Raw genomic sequence first — 17,571 nt, forward strand, 5'->3', positions numbered from 1 at the left:
GTATACAGGTGAGAAACGGCATGTTTTTTTAGTGAAATGCACGTATTGCTGCATAGCGTCGTTTTCTGGGATTAGACAGGATTACTCTAAAATTATACTCTCATATTCACCACGGTATAAAACGGGAATGTATGGATGAAAAAATTTGTTCTTTTTCTCATATTGAACGATAGATAGGTGATGTCAAATGGGCAATATTATTATATCCATAGCTATAATATAGTTTTAGCCCTGCAAACACCGCCACATATTCCTATACTTTAAAGCGTTGGCCTTTACACAGTAAACAGCGCCCCCTGGTGCTGAATGAGTTAATAGAACAACAGAGCAGTGCATCGCTCTTAACACATTGGTTGCCAACAATGAGATTTCTCGTTATTGGCCGCCATGCGTTGGTTGCCAATAACGAGATTTCTCGTTATTTAATCGTTATTTCTTTTATTAGCGATATCCATTAATTTTTCATCCGTCTAGCCTGACGTTATCATTGGGAATGGCTCTGAGCTCGAAAAGGGCAAATAATGGTAATGCACATCATTGGATTGGATTGAGTGAAAAAGTGCATCAGAGAAAAACTCCGGTCCAGGGTTTCCCCATTTCTGGCAAGCAGTGTCTGTTACCAGATTCACTGGCGAGGCTCGGATCAGCTTTCGATTATGCGTTTCGGACTATAACGTTGGATCAATTAACGCGATCAATATTTGGAATGGCGATCAGGAATTGGATTCTTCTTTTTGCAGAACATCTGATCTGAGGTAAGGAATCTATGTTACCAGTTTTGGGTTAATCAGAGCTGTTTTTCACAGCGCTCACAACGTGTGTGTGTGTGTGTGTGTGTGTGTGTGTGTGTGTGTTAGGCGCTGAGCGCGGCATGAATAAATGATTTTTCAGCCCGCTTTTGTATCGTGCATAAGAACGCAAATACTCTCGATAATCTAGCGTTTATTTTAAAACGATTCATAAATCAGCCGGAAAATGACGATGTGTTTTGTGTATTCCAGTAAATGGCTATTATCGCGGATTTCTCTGGAATTACTAGAACTCTCCAAAACTATACTCGTATTCAAAACGGTATAAAACGGATATGTACTGATGAAAAAACAATCCGTTTCGTACATGTTGACTGCAAGCAAGTCATTGATAAGCGATGGGTGTATTAGACACATAGCCATAATTTAAGATATAGTTTAATCGCTCGCAAATGTGCTCGTCCTCCCATTGATTAACGTGCTGGCATCCAAGCGATAAATCGTCATATCCGGCTGGCAACCAATGTGTTAATAGTTGCTCTCTGTAGTTGCAAATAGGAACAATTCTAAAGGGGACATAGTTTGTATCTTAAAAAAAAATGTGACCTCCTTCAATCTGTTTTTTTGTAATAAAAGAAAATATTGACCACATTTTAAATTAATTATTTCCTTCCCCGCCTGGCTACCCCCCAAGAAAACAAGACACACAGTCTAACAGCGGCATGGCTTCCCTGTGCAATCTTTAGCTATTACTAGGTGTGTAGTTTGTTCACACTAAAATGTCACTCCAAACTTTTACTGACACTTTTACATATAGAATAAACCTCAATCTATATATACTATATACTGTATGTATACTATATATACATAATTATACTAACGTTATATAGCGTTGCTAACGTACATTGCCTACCTTTGATTGGTTAACGTACATTAACGTTAGCTTCATACATTACTGGTGTTGCTAACGTGTAACATTAGCTTGGTTAATATACGTTCCTAACGTCACAAACTTGGCTAACGTACATTGTTAACATTAGCTTCATATATTGCTAGTGTTGATTATGTTAGCTTGGCTAACATACATTGCTAATGTTAGCTTCATATATTGCTAGTGTTGATGATGTTAGCTTGGCTAATGTATATTGCTAACGTTGATGAATGCTTGGCATATTACCTTGTTCGCTGTATGCACGTAACGGCATGAGCTGTGATTGGTCTACTTTTGTGGGGACCGATGGACAGAGATATAGACAAATCCTGTTCTAGATGGCTCGCGGCCAGCACCATGGCTTATATAATATTATACAAACTAGGCAGTACAAAAAGCACAGCTAATTGATTATTTTAAGCAACATATTGCTTGCCATCACAAAGGGCAATAATTCTTAACAGCTTGTGTCTTTTATCTCCAGGCATTTCAGACCATATCCATACAAAGCAATTTTCCATATTCTTTAATGAAAAGAACGAATAACCCCTTGTTTCAAGAAAAAAACATTTCCCTCCGTTTACTTACAAAGATCAATTGCTTGTGAAGATGCCAATTTTTGTACGACTGTTCTTACACCAAAAACATGTTGGCCGGAAAGACATCCTACCGATCAGTTGATTGAAAATGGTCGAAAACTGTATGATGTTTGTTTCAAGTTCAAGTGTCAAGTTTCTTTATTAGTTGTCATACAGAAGTACAGAATACTTTTATACAAAATGCTTCTTTCTGTTACGCTCCAGAGACTGTGCTAGACAAAATAGATAAGTACAAAATAAGTATAGCAAGTATAAAATAGAAGTCAAGTACATAGACAAAAGTGTTCAGTATATACATATATACAATGTACAATGTATGTATGTATGTATGTAATGACCAAACAATCGATTGGTCGACCTGTATAAATCAAATGTGTTATCACTGTTGTCATTATTATTAGGGTCATACCATCACTATGACAACCACCACCGGAAGTAAACCAGTTAACACGATTGCCATTGGAACAAGCGGAATGGTTGGAGCCAAGGGAGTGACTATAGGCCCGCCAGCCTCAGGAACATCGCTGACCCTGGGAACGGCCACCGCCACCGTGCGTCAAGTCCCGCTCAGCGCTACAGTGGTGACCACACAGGCGGTAAGATGAGGACTTATCATCTACACTCTTTACAGAGAGAAAACATTCCAGAACTGGAAAGGAATGGTGGTACGTAGCATGACGAGGGTTAGAGAAGCCAGTGTGTGAAGTGAAGGCTGCTGGTTCAATGATCAGGGATTTCACACAATGGTAACACTGTTTTGTTTATGTTTATGTTTATTTAGGATCCCCATTAGCTTTTGCACTTGACAAAAGCTATTCTTTGCTCAAGCTGAGGAGGTATTGACTGACTATCAATGGGTGCTTGTTGACAATTTGCATATTCATAGAACTGTCCATTCTCAATGAGGTTAAAGGTGTAGAGGTGCTGCTAAGCCATTGTAAAACATTTTTAAGGATTTTAAAATACATCTGGAGGGGATCTTTTAAGGTTAAGAGACTTCTGAGTGCAGTTTCTTTTTACTACTGTATGTAATATGGTGCTTCACCATAGTGTTAACCGTCCTCTGCCCCCCCCGTAAAGGGTAAGTTGCCTGCCCGGATCACAGTCCCTCTGTCCGTCCTGAGCCAACCTCTGAAGAACAAGAGCATGGTGACCACACCTGTGCTGAAAGGAAGCCTCAACGCCAAGTGAGTTGACACAGTGGTACATTTACCTCTTCCAGTGAGTTAGTGGAACATTTACCTCTTCCAGTGAGTTAGTGGAATATTTACCTCTTCCAGTGAGTTAGTGGAACATTTATCTCTTCCAGTGAGTTAGTGGAATATTTACCTCTTCCAGTGAGTTAGTGGAACATTTACCTCTTCCAGCTAATCTGACAGAAACCAGACTATAATAACTATTTTATCCAAAGCGATTTACAAGTTCTGTACGACAAGTCATCAGGAAGGGCACAACTCTATCAGCTTAGTAACAATGTTCATCAAAGTGTTGAGTGCTACAGTGTAGGTTAGTATATTAGGACAAGTGCATGACAGTAAGGTTAGTTAGGGTTAGATAATTATATATATATTTTTTTCATTTCAGTTAATGGTATCGGTATCGCCAGGTATCGGGACTGAAAAAGTTGGATTGGTGCATCCCTAGTCCCTATACCTTTAGTGTATAATCTCATACAACAAGCACAATCCCAGAGTATTATTTAAAACCATTAACACACTTGTCAGCCCCCCCCCCCTACACCAGTGCTGTCAAATGAGGACTGTAACCGCTTTCTTCAATTTTGTCACCAAGGTTGCAAACATAATGGCAAACATCACTCCTTCTCTATCCCCCCTTCCCCTCCATCCCACCACTCAAGCATCCCTGAGCAATTTCTCACCTGTCTCTCTGGATGATCTCACCATCTTAGTCACCTCCATGAAGACCTCCTCAAGCCCCCTAGACATCCTTCCTACATCCATGTTCAAGGAAGTTTTCTGCTCTGTTGCCAGTCTAGTCACTATCATAAACTCATCCCTAGCCTCTGGTTCTGTCCCAATTTATTTTAAGGAGGCAGTTGTACAGCCACTCCTTAAAAAGCCCAACCTAGACCCCACCATCCATAACAATTTCAGACCCATCTCCAAGCTGCCTTTTGCATCAAAGGTGTTAGAAAAGGTTGTAGCCAACCAGCTCACCACCCACATGTCACAAAATAACATCTGTGACAAATTCCAATCTGGCTTCCGCAAACTCCACTCCACTGAATCTGCCCTTCTCAGAGTATCCAATGATCTCCTGATGTCTGCTGACTCTGGTGAATGCTCTGTTCTGGTCCTGTTAGACCTGAGCACAGCGTTTGATACGGTCAACCACAACATCCTTTTGGACAGGCTCAGGGAGTGGGTGGGCATCTCTGGGAGCGCTCTAAGCTGGTTTGCCTCTTACTTGAGGGAGAGAACTTTCTCGGTGGCTGTGGGTCCTTTTAAATCTGACCCCACCCCCCTCTCATGTGGGGTACCACAGGGATCGGTGCTAGGACCACTCCTTTTTGCCATTTACATGCTTCCCCTAGGCCTCCTCATCAATAAATTCACCGGCATTAAATACCACTGCTACGCAGACGACATACAACTACTCTGCTCTTTTAAGCCCGACAATTTGGAGAAACTCAGCCTTCTCCAGGAGTGCCTGCTCGGCATTGAGAGCGGGATGGGGAGTAACTTCCTCCAGTTAAATGCAAAAAAAACGGAGGTGCTGATCGTAGCAGCTGAAAAGACTGCAGCTAGAGTGGCCACTCACTTGGGGTCCCTTAAAGACAACATACGTCCCCACCTGAGAAACCTGGGTGTTGTCTTCGACCAGGCCATGAACCTAGACAAACATGTCAAAACACTCACACGCACCTGCTTCTTTCACCTCAGAAACATTGCAAAACTATGCACCATCATATCTCACTCTGAACTAGAACTGTCCGTGCATGCTTTTATTTCCTCTAGGCTTGACTACTGCAACTCACTTTTCACCTGTCTCACCAAATCATCCACAGACAAACTACAAATGGTCCAAAATGCTGCAGCCAGGCTACTCACAAGGTCAAAAAAATCATGTCACATCACTCCCATTCTGGTATCCCTGCACTGGCTCCCGGTATACTATAGAATTCACTTCAAAGTCCTCACTTTCACTTTCAGAGCACTTCACGGTCAGGCCCCTATCTACATCACTGAACTCATCCATCCCTACACCAACACCCGCTCACTCAGATCTGCCGATCAGCACCTCCTGGTGGTCCCCAGGTCCAGGCTGAAAACAAGGGGTGATCGAGCCTTCGAGGTGACAGCACCAAGGCTCTGGAACGCTCTCCCCCTGGACCTGCGAACTGCCCCCTCTGAAAACTCTTTTAAAAAAACAACTAAAAACACATTTGTTCAGACAGGCCTTTGGTCATACATAGGCACTTTTTCTTGTCCTCACTGTTCCTATAGTTTTGTTTTAATTAGTGACTCATGATTTTATCCAAATTCTTTTATTCTACTTTTTCTATCTGGTTTCACTGTTTTTAACTGCTGTCTGTTGTTGTCATTTATTTCTGATTTTGTTTTATTGTGTTTTTTATATTAAGCTGTAGTGTAAAGCACCCTGTGCATTCGTGCTGTGAAGGGTGCTATATAAATAAAGGTCATTCATTCATTCAGTGGTGGTTCTCTTTCTCTCTCGCTCAGGGGCGATTTTACCACTGGGGCACCAGGGGCACGTGCACGTTTTATTATTTAAAAAATATAACCCTAACTAACCTTACTATCATGCACTTGTCCTAATATACTAACCTGTAGCACTCAACACTTTGATGAACATTGTTACTCAGCTGATAGAGTTGTGCCCTTCCTGATGACTTGTCGTACAGAACTTGTAAATCGCTTAGGATAAAAGCGTCAGCTAAATGACTAAATGTATGTGCCCCTGCCCATATTGGCGCAAGCTGATGCGAATTTAAACCAGTCCGTAGCACTCTGCTTAGTTACACAGGGGACTATAATTCGCCGGTGCGGAAGGATACATAACGTCTCAAGTTCAACGTGGGTTCTTCTGAACCGACCAGTCACAGCTGATGGTGAAATGATTGACAACCATTGTAGCCAAGGAGCGCATTTTGACTGCTTCAAGAAGCAACCCGAGACAACTCCAGCGCTGATTGCAATTTGGATGTGCAACAACGACAGACTGAGAAGCCGGGTGCACTGCAGAACAACTTCAAGTAGACAAACTTACCTCACTGCTTTTAAGTTTTATGGTAAGTTGATTGAACCACCTGTCTTCAGCATTGGCTGCACATGACCGTAGCCTGTAAGCCTGAGTGTTGGTTAGCTAGCTAGCAGTTTTCACATAGCTAACATAACGTTATCGATAAATGCTAGCTAACGTTAGCAGGGATTGGGAAAATGCATGATGTCTGTAATATTCTAAATCTGTTTTAAGCTTCAACATTTACTTTTGACAAACAAGTTCTGACAGGTATAGCGACAATGCTCTGACACACTTGAATCCTGATATTGAAATGTTTGTGCAATTGGTATTTTTAATTTTTAATACGTGTCCAAATATGTGCGATAGCATCAGTTATTGGAATGGTGCTCAGATTTAGTATGACCCCTAAATGCTATGATGTTGATTGTAAACTAGATACAGGAGTAGGCTTGTTGTCAATGTCAAGTACATTGTATTTGTGTAACAGCTACCTCCGGAGATCGACGGCGACCAGATACCTCAGACAGCCACAGCCAGTCCACGTCTGAGAGCCCAATAGCCACAGAGGCCACTGGAGGCCAGAGCAGCCATGGTCCAATGTAATCAAAAAAGTCAACCAACGAACAAGATTCTTGTACCGGATCTCCTCTCTGGTAAACAAGAATACCCTGAAGACTCTAACAGGAGCACTCATTCAAGGGTACTACGACTATGCTTGCACCTCATGGTACCAAAGCACCTCAAAGGCACTAAAAACAAGATTACAAACATCGAAAAACAAACTGGTCAGATTACTACTTGACCTTACTCCTAAAACCCACCTCACCCCTGCCCATTTTGACAACCTAGGGTGGCTTAGAGTAGGCGACAGAGTACAGCAACTTGCAATGGACCTGGTCTACAAGATACACTACACCACTAAGGTACCCATTTACATGTCGAAATACTTCCCAAAGGTCAGTGAATACCACGACCACAACACCAGAGGGAGTTCCACAAATCATGTTCAACCCAGATTCGGCTCAAACAAGGGACTAAACACGTTTCGCAATTATGCCACATCAATGTGGAACGCCCTACCCACAGCTGTAAAAAAAAATTTAATCCCTACCCACCTTCAAAACCGCTCTCAAAGAGCACCTACGGGAGGCTGCAATTCGAAACTGGCCCCCGTAAATGTCCAAACTCCCACCCCCTCCTAATGTACAGTTTCCTCCCCCTCGTATGTATATATTTTCTGTTAGGATCTCTGTTTAACAGTACTGTATATTTGCAAATCTTGTATGTCACAAATGTAACAGTACTGTATATCTGTATGTCATGTATGTCATAAATGTCATGATATATATCTGTATATCTGTATGTTGTCTATGTCATAAATGTCATTATGAATTGAAAAGGGGGAACCCTGATGTAAACGAGACGAAAGTCTTTCTCTGGTCTGCATCCCCTTAACAATTGTGTGTATTGAGCCGTACTGTATTGTACCCATTCTGCAATAAATAAATAAATAAAGTTTTCAATCAATTATGTCTTTTGTAATGTCTGGCAATATAATACAATTTTTATATTCTATTTTATCTCTATTGTCTCGTCATTATTGTAATACGTTACTGTCCTGTGAGGTCTTATGTATTATTATTATTGTGTTGTGTCTTTCATGTGGAAAAAAAAGAAAAAAGACTTGTACACAATGTACAGCAGTGGTGCCAATAAAATATTTTCTATGAACCCCAATGGCTGAAAAGAGTTGTCTGATCTGCTATTGGTAAAATAATGTAACCTATACTTACCTTTAGTTTATACCTTACCTGCTACACTTAGGCTACCTGTCCAGAGGCGTCGTTTTGGTATGGCAAGGTATGGCACTCACCATACCTTGGCAAATTAATATATAAAATAATAATAATAATAATAATAAAAAATAATTATTAAAAATGCTAATGTTGATTTAGAATTTGAATGTCAACATTATGACCGAAGCTTCGAACTATTCGGTACAGCCCTAGCATGTTTTGATATTGTCAATTATCTCACTTTTACTAGATGACTAACTCAAATAGAGAAAAAAAAGGGAAATGGACATACGGACGTTTTTTTGTCAAAGGGCAGCAGAGACGAGTGATACAGGGACACAGGTAAGGTCTTAAAATGGCTTAGCGATTATAACAGTGCAGTTCAGCATTCAGTAACCCATACTTTTTGTGAACTTGTTTTTGATACTACATTCTGTTGAACACACACCTCAAAACCGTACCTAAGGAAAATTGGCTCAATTGCAAGGAAAAGAATAGACGGTTATGATATTACATTCTGCTCAGCATAATTTGTATGCAAAATATTGTGGTTCCCTGCTTTAGTCTGTTGACACATTTCTATACTAAATGCTTTTGTAGTCCTGTGTCATACCTAAATGTCATAAATGAATTGTATAGAAACAACTCACCAAAAGACGACTATTGCACAACTGATTGTTGTGCAATAGTCCCCACCCTCCCTGCCATGCCTGGCTTTTACTGAAATGACACCACTGTACCTGTCTAGATAAACACAACTTCCTTTATACTTACCGGTCATACTTACAAAAAAAAAAATTTAAATTACATGTAAAAAAAAAAAAAAAATTTGCCCCTCCATACTAGCTCTTGGTCCCCCCTGTGCCCCCTTGTTTAAAAATTCCTAGATTCGCCACTGCTCTCTCTATCTCTCACTTTCTGTCTCTCTTTCCCTCTCCCTCTCCCTCTGCAGTCTCAGCAGTCTCGGCCGTAACATCATCCTCACCACCATGCCTGCCGGTACCAAGTTGATGGCAGGAAACAAGCCGGTCAGCTTTGTCACGGCCCAACAACTACAACAGCTGCAACAGCAGGGACAGGCCACACAGGTCCGCATTGAATGAATCATCATTGCATTTATATCAAGCTTTTCTAGACACTCAAAGCTTTACAATGTAGGGTGGAAATTGCCTCCTTCACCACCACTGTGTGGCACCCAAAAATTGGCTACGCACTTACCGCAGGCTCTCAATGGCTGCCATACACTGGCACCAGGCACACATCACACTACACAATGTCTGAAAGGCTCAGGAGACAGGGATTGATGTCAGCCAGGGGGAGGGGGTGATTAGGTGGCCTGGGTTCTTTAACTCATTGACCGCCATGCTGTTTTCCCATCTCTACTCAATGGCGACAGCGTTATTGACCATTTTTGCGATGTTTGCGGACCCATCGTGTGTTCTGTATTATAGCTATGGAGACAATAGTATGGCTCTATTCCATGCTAAACATCACCCCTTTCCAAAATAATCCAGTCTTTTTTTCTAGATTGCGAGATATGACGTGTTATATGCATATGCACAAATCGTTCGGGTTGCTCGCCTGAAACTCCAAATATTTCCAAATCAAAGGTATATATATGTATATATATGTTTCTTCACAAAAGCATCAACGGGGGGGGGGGGGGTCGTTTTAACTCGAAGCTGCGATCGTTACCAAAAGCATGTTTTAGGTTCGGTAAAACATGACACTGTGATCGATACAAGCATGTTTTAGGTTCAGTCAAATATACCTAAAATAGACCTTACCTTAGTCAGAAGGTACTGACTATAATAATAATATATAATAATCCCAGTCGTCCCATTGCGATCGCAATTACTTGTGTATATTGGGCATGGCTATCATACGGGAAACAATAGGTTTGAGGCGGTCAAATCTCCGACTGATTGCTATGTCCTGATTCCCTCTGAGGGGGAGGAGTTCCTGCAGAAAAAAAAGCAGAGAGAGAAAGACCGAGAGACCATACCCTGTTCAAACGGTAGGTGATACTGCCACCTGGCGGGATCCGATCGTCGTTGCAATTTTAATGTAGGCAGCGGTGCCAGGGAGACACAGGAAGCTCTGAGCGAGTGTTCAGAAATGGGATCAAAGGAAAAATATCAAACGATATAAAAACGAGAACTCGTTTTTGGCGCTGAACGGTTGGCGACAAAACACGAGAATACACGTTTTTGGCGGCCAATGAGTTAACGTCAGGAAACCCCCTACTCTTTGTGATAGATGCCCTGGGTTCTTTAAAGTCTGGGAACCCCCTAATCTTTATGATAGACACCCTGGGTTCTTTAACATCTGGGAATCCCCTACTTTTTATGATAGGCACCCTGAGTGTCTTTAACAAAGAACAAACAACTAATTTACTCTATCATATGATCTGAAAGATGGTACTCACTATTTACCATATATAATTAAAGTTGTGTGTTTCTACTCACCCCCTCACACACATTAACACACACACACGACACACACCTTTTACATTATATGGATGTTTTTTTAATGAGATATATTGAAAAGTGATGGTTTGCTAAATGAACCTACGGTATGCATGTTAGTCGCCAAAATCTGCTGTGGAAATTCATGACCACTAGAGGAAGATACCTATTGATTCTGAAAACCCCCCTGGCCTTTCCTCTAGTGCCACCTTCAGGCCAAACAACATGTCTCAAAAAGTCTCATAAAATCCGCTGTACAAATTCATATGGAAAATGTACAAATTCAATAGAAAGTTAGCTGGTTTGTTTTTAAATCAGGATCTACAGTAATATAATCATGCATTTGCTAAACATCTTTGCTAATGGATGGTGAAATATGAGTCGGTTCCAAAAGTTCAACCTCTCCAAACTCTTCTGTCCGTCTAAACAAATCTTGTGGAAGCGGACACAGCAGAGATCGATAGGTTTGGGTACCAAACTCTGTACTTTTAAGGGTACCAACCGAATGATGTCGGTACTACCGAGTATCGATTCAGGTTAGATCAATCGGTGCTTTATTTCGGTACCTAAGACCCGCCCAGTTAGAAAATAATCCGAATTCCAATGACAAGCAATTGTCATTTCATTATAGACACAGACCAGCACGGACCTTCAATGACATGCAATTGTCATTTCATAAGACACAGACCAGTGCGAGCAACGGTTCCAATGTGTCTAACATGCTTGGCATCCTCGCCATTCCTGTTATGTCTACATCGCGGTAAAACCTTAACTGCTGTGGGTGTTTCCAGAGTTATTCTAAAATCATTAAGTCTGCTATAAGCCATTATCCCTTTGTGTGTGCGTGCACGTCCCATCTCTGGTCTTTGGAAAGACCAGGTGAGGTCAGAGGAGTTTGATAGTATTTACTGAGGATGGCCAGATAATGTTATTTAAACTTAAAAAATTATAATACATGCAACATAAAATAAATCGTTGTAGGAACAGTTTGGGAGAGGGAGGTAGGGAGTCATAACAATGTTGAAATTGAGACGTTTAGACTTTAGTTTAGTTCAACAACAGAAATAAATGTTTTGTTATAATGAAAGTAACGTGAACAAGGCACCGTCGGGTACCGGTATCGGTTCAAATGTGAACGGTACCCAACCCTAGAGATCGAGCAGGAAAAGGTCTATAAAGACCAGCAGACATGTGTGATTGGTTCCTGTGACGGCATGAGTGGAGGTGTGTCTGTGCTTAGGCTAAACTGATTGGATAATTAGATAATTATGCAATGACGAAGACTAATGAGTTGATGTCTTCTTGAAGTTTAAACTGATTGGATAGTGAAGTATGACATGATCTAGTCCTCATTATTGAACTTTCCCCAAACTCCATTTCAATCAGGAGAGACTAGGTTTTACGAACATGTTTTATTTCAATACAATATTTAAACATTTTAGCAATGACTCCATTAGTTGTGATGGCTCATTTACGGGAGAGACCCATGAACAGATGTAGAGCAGAATACCCCCCAACAGACAGAAGACATTTAAAGCGGGAACATTTTTTACATTTAAAAATTATTTAAAAAAAATAATAAATTGACGCCACTTATCGATTTCACGCAGTTATCGATAATTATCGATAAATCGATAAGTGGTCTCAGCCTTATTTGGGTCCATGTAAAGGAAGCGTGTGATTCCCTGTCTCCTCCTGCAGGTTCGTATCCAGACGGTCCCGGCTCAGCAGCTACAGCAGTGTGTGGCGGGGACCTCTTCCAAGTCCGTCTCTGCCGTCGTCATCAAAACAGCCACCTCGCTCAAGTGTCCTCCTGACCAGCCGCCACAGCAGCAGTAATGTCACCTCGTCTGACCCACCAGCCAATCACGGGGCTCCATTCAACCTGAAACGGAAAGCATCAGGGAGACGGATCTGGACGCACAAGGATCTGATTGGGATGTCGTATTGCAATCAGAATGATGTAGAAAACCTGAGTCTGATGTGGCCAGGGCCGGGATTCAAATTCTACGTAGACGTGGACACAATCCAGCCACGGTGTCCATGTGAACATTGTAGATTGAGAGGAAGAGATGCAGACGGATTTAACTGGGCAGCAGGGAGGACATCTAGTAGCTGGAATAGGTTGCATGTTTGATCCCCCAACTGTATACGACTCGATACGCCAAAATCCCCCTGAGCAAGGGCACCCCCACAGATGTGTGTAGCAGCCCAGGTTATTGCATATCCAGTGTTTGAGGCACAAAAAAAGTATTTAAAGTGACAATGTGTAATTTTTCTATGAATTAAGTTCTGGAGTGTGTACAGAATAGGCCTGTCCCCGACTAAGGATTTGTATAGTCGCCTTTGATTGGCCGCAATTTGCCGATAGTCGACTGGTAGTCGACTACCACCCTGAATGCAAAAAAATAATACATTTTCTTTTCTTTTTTTTATAAAAAAAAATTATAATAATTGGGGGGATCATTCCATTTGCGCTGTGGGGGGTGCTTAATATCTGAAGAAGTCGACTGAATGCTGCTTGTCCTCTGCGAAAGCATGCAATTGGTCCACTGATGGATACATCTTGATTTTGTCTAGTGTCTGAATCCTCTTTCTGTGCCCGTTTTCTTAGGCAGGTAGCCTCTCTGGTCATAAATCAAATCAAATCAAATTTATTTATAGGGCCCGACAACACACGTTAATGTCCCCATGGGCCGTACAGGTCTTCTTTAAACAAGTCAAGAAGAAAACATAACAATAAGTCAAGAACAGAACAAGAACACCATAAGGTCCAACCATTTTTAGATGAATGCAAATAAATGAAAGAATGCAAGCACTCCCAGACATACCCCACGCGATGGTATGGAAAAACTCACTAAAACCTAACAATAGGGAAAAAAGCTCCACAGGCAGTGTGGAGCAGAGAAACCTTAGAAGGGCCATTCAAGGGGGGATCTCCCTTCTTAGATGTTGGTGATAGTAGTGTTGCAGACGGACAGTTGGTAAGCATGCACTCGTGTGTGTAGTGAAACACAGATGAGTGCATGCAATAGCAACTGAACATTTTGAAAGATTAAAGATAGAGCTAATAGCGATAGCAACTGAACATTTTGAAAGATTAAAGATAGAGCTGATAGCGGATCTATTTGAGGCACAGGGGCGGCGCAAAGAGGGTCACGTCCTCCCCGTCTTAGTCACAGGACATTCAACACTCCGGTCATTGCTCAGGGACAGCCGGAGACAGGGAGATAGGGGGCGGCGCAGAGAGGGTCGCGAACTCCCCGACATCATCGCGGGACATCCGGCACTCCGGTCACCACTACGAGACCTCCGGAGACAGGGGGGCACGCAGAGGGGGTCGCAACCTCCCGGCCTTCATCACGGGACGTCCAACACTCCGGTCAACACTCCAGGACAGCAAGTCATAGGGGGACAGGGAGACGGTATGTGCGGTATGTGCGCCATTAGCGTTAGCCACGCTTCTAGGCCTCTTTGCTTTTGGAAAGAATGATTAAAAGAAGTATAATAATTAGAATAATTTTTATAAAAAAAAATTGCATTATACTAAGAGGTTGGCAGTCAACTACGGCTCCTTTAGATCGATTAGTCGACTATTCGAGGTCAGCCCTAGTACAGAACAAATGGCAACCACTTTCGCTACTCGCTATGGAGCCTTGTCACTGGCAGAGGAGTACAAATAGGTAGTATAGGTAGCTCTATATTTGTTTTTCCATTGCTGGTCTTGTTCATTCTAGTTTGCCTGGTGTCGTGTGTTATAGCAGCTAAGGTGAGTGGTGTGTTGAAGCACAGATGGTCTCAATTTGTTATGTACACTCCAGAACTTAAGGAACACGCTGCCTTTGTGGGAAATTCAAGTACCATCTTCTCCAGAGTTCGACAAGACGATGAATACTAATTTCCTCGCCTTGAGTAGAAAACTATCCGGCTGCAAGTTAGCCTAGCACAGCACAAATGAATGGAAGCCGATACGACCACTAGCCTAGCTTAAAACTCTGGGAGGTGTTTTTGACCTTCTCCCAGAGTTTTAAGCTAGGCTAGTGGTCTATCCGCTTCCATTAATTTGTGCTAAGCTAGCTTGCTACCGGATAACCGTCTACTGAATGCACTTGTCTGTCTCTGGAGAAGATGGTAAGCACCTTTCCCATAATGTTGCTGTGTTCCTTTAATTATTAGAAAGATTACACATTGTCACTTTAATACAGATTCTAATTCTATAGCATCCACAATGCTAAAAATCACAATTAAAACAATGTCTGGGCTTTCATAATCATTGTGTCTTATTGATACATTCTGAATATAATAAATACACAATTGTAACACTTGACCATGGCCTTTCTTTCGGTGTATTAACCATTCTTCAAGGAACAATTTCTGACTACAACTGAGCAGAACATAGCCGACTTGATTTTAGGACTGGGAAAATATCAAAGGTGTTAGAAGCTGTCATCCTATTTTCAACAATATGAAAGGAAATGTAGTTCAAGTTCAATTTCAAGTCATGTTTATTGTCATTTTTCCATGGGACATGGAAGCATGAAAGGTCTCTGTTATAGCCATTAAATACTCAAATAAATACTGATCCTCATGATAAACATGCAAACTGATTTAATTAAATAAAATTAATTAAATTTACTGAAGAGAGAAAAGACAAAAAAAGGTCGGTGCAGAGGCACAGCAGTGATGACCTGCGATGAACAGTTCAGCAGTCTCGCAGCATCAGATGCACGGCTGCGATGAACAGTTCAGTATCTGGTATAAGAACTGGTCCTCTGTATCGCCTGCTTCTCTGCCTCTGTGCAGACATTACCACCCTCTAGCGCCTGCTTCTCTGCAGACCTTACCACCCTCTGTATCTCCTGCTTCTCTGCAGACCTTACCACCCTCTAGCGCCTGCTTCTCTGCCTCTGTGCAGACCTTACCACCCTCTAGCGGCTGCTTCTCTGCCTCTGTGCAGACCTTACCACCCTAGTGCCTGCTTCTCTGCCTCTGTTCAGACCTTACCACCCTCTAGTGCCTGCTTCTCTGCCTCTGTTCAGACCTTACCACCCTCTAGTGCCTGCTTCTCTGCAGACCTTACCACCCTCTGTATCTCCTGCCTCTGTGCAGACCTTACCACCCTCTAGCACCTGCTTCTCTGCCTCTGTGCAGACCTTACCACCCTCTAGCACCTGCTTCTCTGCCTCTGTGCAGACCTTACCACCCTCTAGCACCTGCTTCTCTGCCTCTGTGCAGACCTTACCACCCTCTAGCACCTGCTTCTCTGCAGACCTTACCACCCTCTAGTGCCTGCTTCTCTGCCTCTGTGCAGACCTTACCACCCTCTAGCGCCTGCTTCTCTGCCTCTGTGCAGACCTTACCACCCCCTAGCACCTGCTTCTCTGCCTCTGTGCAGACCTTACCACCCTCTAGCGCCTGCTTCTCTGCCTCTGTGCAGACCTTACCACCCTCTAGCACCTGCTTCTCTGCCTCTGTGCAGACCTTACCACCCTCTGTAGCACCTGCTTCTCTGCCTCTGTGCAGACCTTACCACCCTCTAGTGCCTGCTTCTCTGCCTCTGTGCAGACCTTACCACCCTCTAGCGCCTGCTGCTCTGCCTCTGTGCAGACCTTACCACCCTCTAGCGCCTGCTTCTCTGCCTCTGTGCAGACCTTACCACCCTCTAGCACCTGCTTCTCTGCCTCTGTGCAGACCTTACCACCCTCTGTAGCGCCTGCTTCTCTGCCTCTGTGCAGACCTTACCACCCTCTAGCGCCTGCTTCTCTGCCTCTGTGCAGCTGCTGCACCCGTGCTGTGACGCAGGAGGTCAGTACGCTCTCCACCACACATCTGTAGAAGGAGTTGGATATGTTGGGTGTCTAGCCCCGCCCCTTTCAGTTTCCTCAGGAAAGTGTTGATGAGTCTTTTTGACTAGGCTTGGGGTATATTATCGCGCCACGTGAGGGTGTTGGAGATGTGTACCCCGAGGTATTTGACACTGGAAGCCACATCTACAGCTGTGCCATGGTGGCGTGCAGTTTGCAAAGGTTCTTAGCCGAGGCCTGTTCCTGTGAGTCTATGGAACACTCTGTAGGTTTTTGTTTTTCGAAAAGGTTCATTGTTTTGTATTTCTGGTCGGGTACTCAGGGGCAGCGTTTTTCTACCTCAGGATCTTAAGCCGTTTTGAGGCTGGGCTCCAACCACTGTGTGGCCTGGTGACAATTGCCACATTGTTATGCAGCTGGGAATCTCTGACATCACTGATATGCACGTTTTGAGATGACTCAGTTTGGTGAGGGTGAGGGTTGTGAGGGGAATTGGAAGAGTGCGCCAATATGAGAATTAGAGACATAAGTCTTATTGATATAGAGCCACACGGCCGGGAAACGGTACTGAATACTGGGAAAGGCCAATTGTAAGATAGTACCCCTTTAAAATTAAAATGTTGTACTCTGTTTTTATAAATTGTTATTTCTGTTATTATTATTGTTCTGTTACTTATCTCCCTGTGAAGTTCTGTGTATTGTTATTATGGTTATTGCATTGTGTTGTCTTGTTTTCATGTTAAGTAATAATAACAAATTTGATCAAAAAAAAAGAAAGAAGCTTTGACAGTAGTAATGGTTTTGGAGAAAGATGACGAGGTTGTGATAGGTGGTGATGTCCGCTGTGAGGCGTGACTTCCTATATGTCCTCTCGGCCACTCAGGACCTGTCTTCCTTCTCTCACTGCATCCGTCAGCCATGGACTGGGTGGGCGGGCAGGCCTCTCCGCGAGGGGACAGCTTGTCGAAGGAGGTTGAGAGGAGGTTGGAGGTTGCCT

The 17,571-nt window shown here is 42.9% G+C and overlaps 1 protein-coding gene across 4 annotated transcripts in view; it reads left to right on the forward strand.

Annotated features, from left to right (window-relative positions):
* Positions 1-15,063, forward strand: part of nfrkb (nuclear factor related to kappaB binding protein) — a 178,235-nt gene extending 163,172 nt beyond the window's left edge. For all 4 annotated transcript variants that reach the window (XM_084320314.1, XM_084320316.1, XM_084320315.1 and 1 more), the window contains 4 exons: positions 2,681-2,875; positions 3,360-3,466; positions 9,255-9,390; positions 12,472-15,063. In XM_084320314.1, the coding sequence (XP_084176440.1) occupies positions 2,681-2,875; positions 3,360-3,466; positions 9,255-9,390; positions 12,472-12,609 (576 nt within the window). In that variant the 3' untranslated portion in view covers positions 12,610-15,063. The remainder of the gene's footprint in view (positions 1-2,680; positions 2,876-3,359; positions 3,467-9,254; positions 9,391-12,471) is intronic.
* Positions 15,064-17,571: the final 2,508 nt, after the last annotated feature.

The sequence above is a fragment of the Notolepis coatsorum genome (genome assembly GCF_963971535.1).
Source record: "Notolepis coatsorum genome assembly, chromosome: 8".
In the NCBI taxonomy this organism is placed as follows: Eukaryota; Metazoa; Chordata; class Actinopteri; order Aulopiformes; family Paralepididae; genus Notolepis; species Notolepis coatsorum.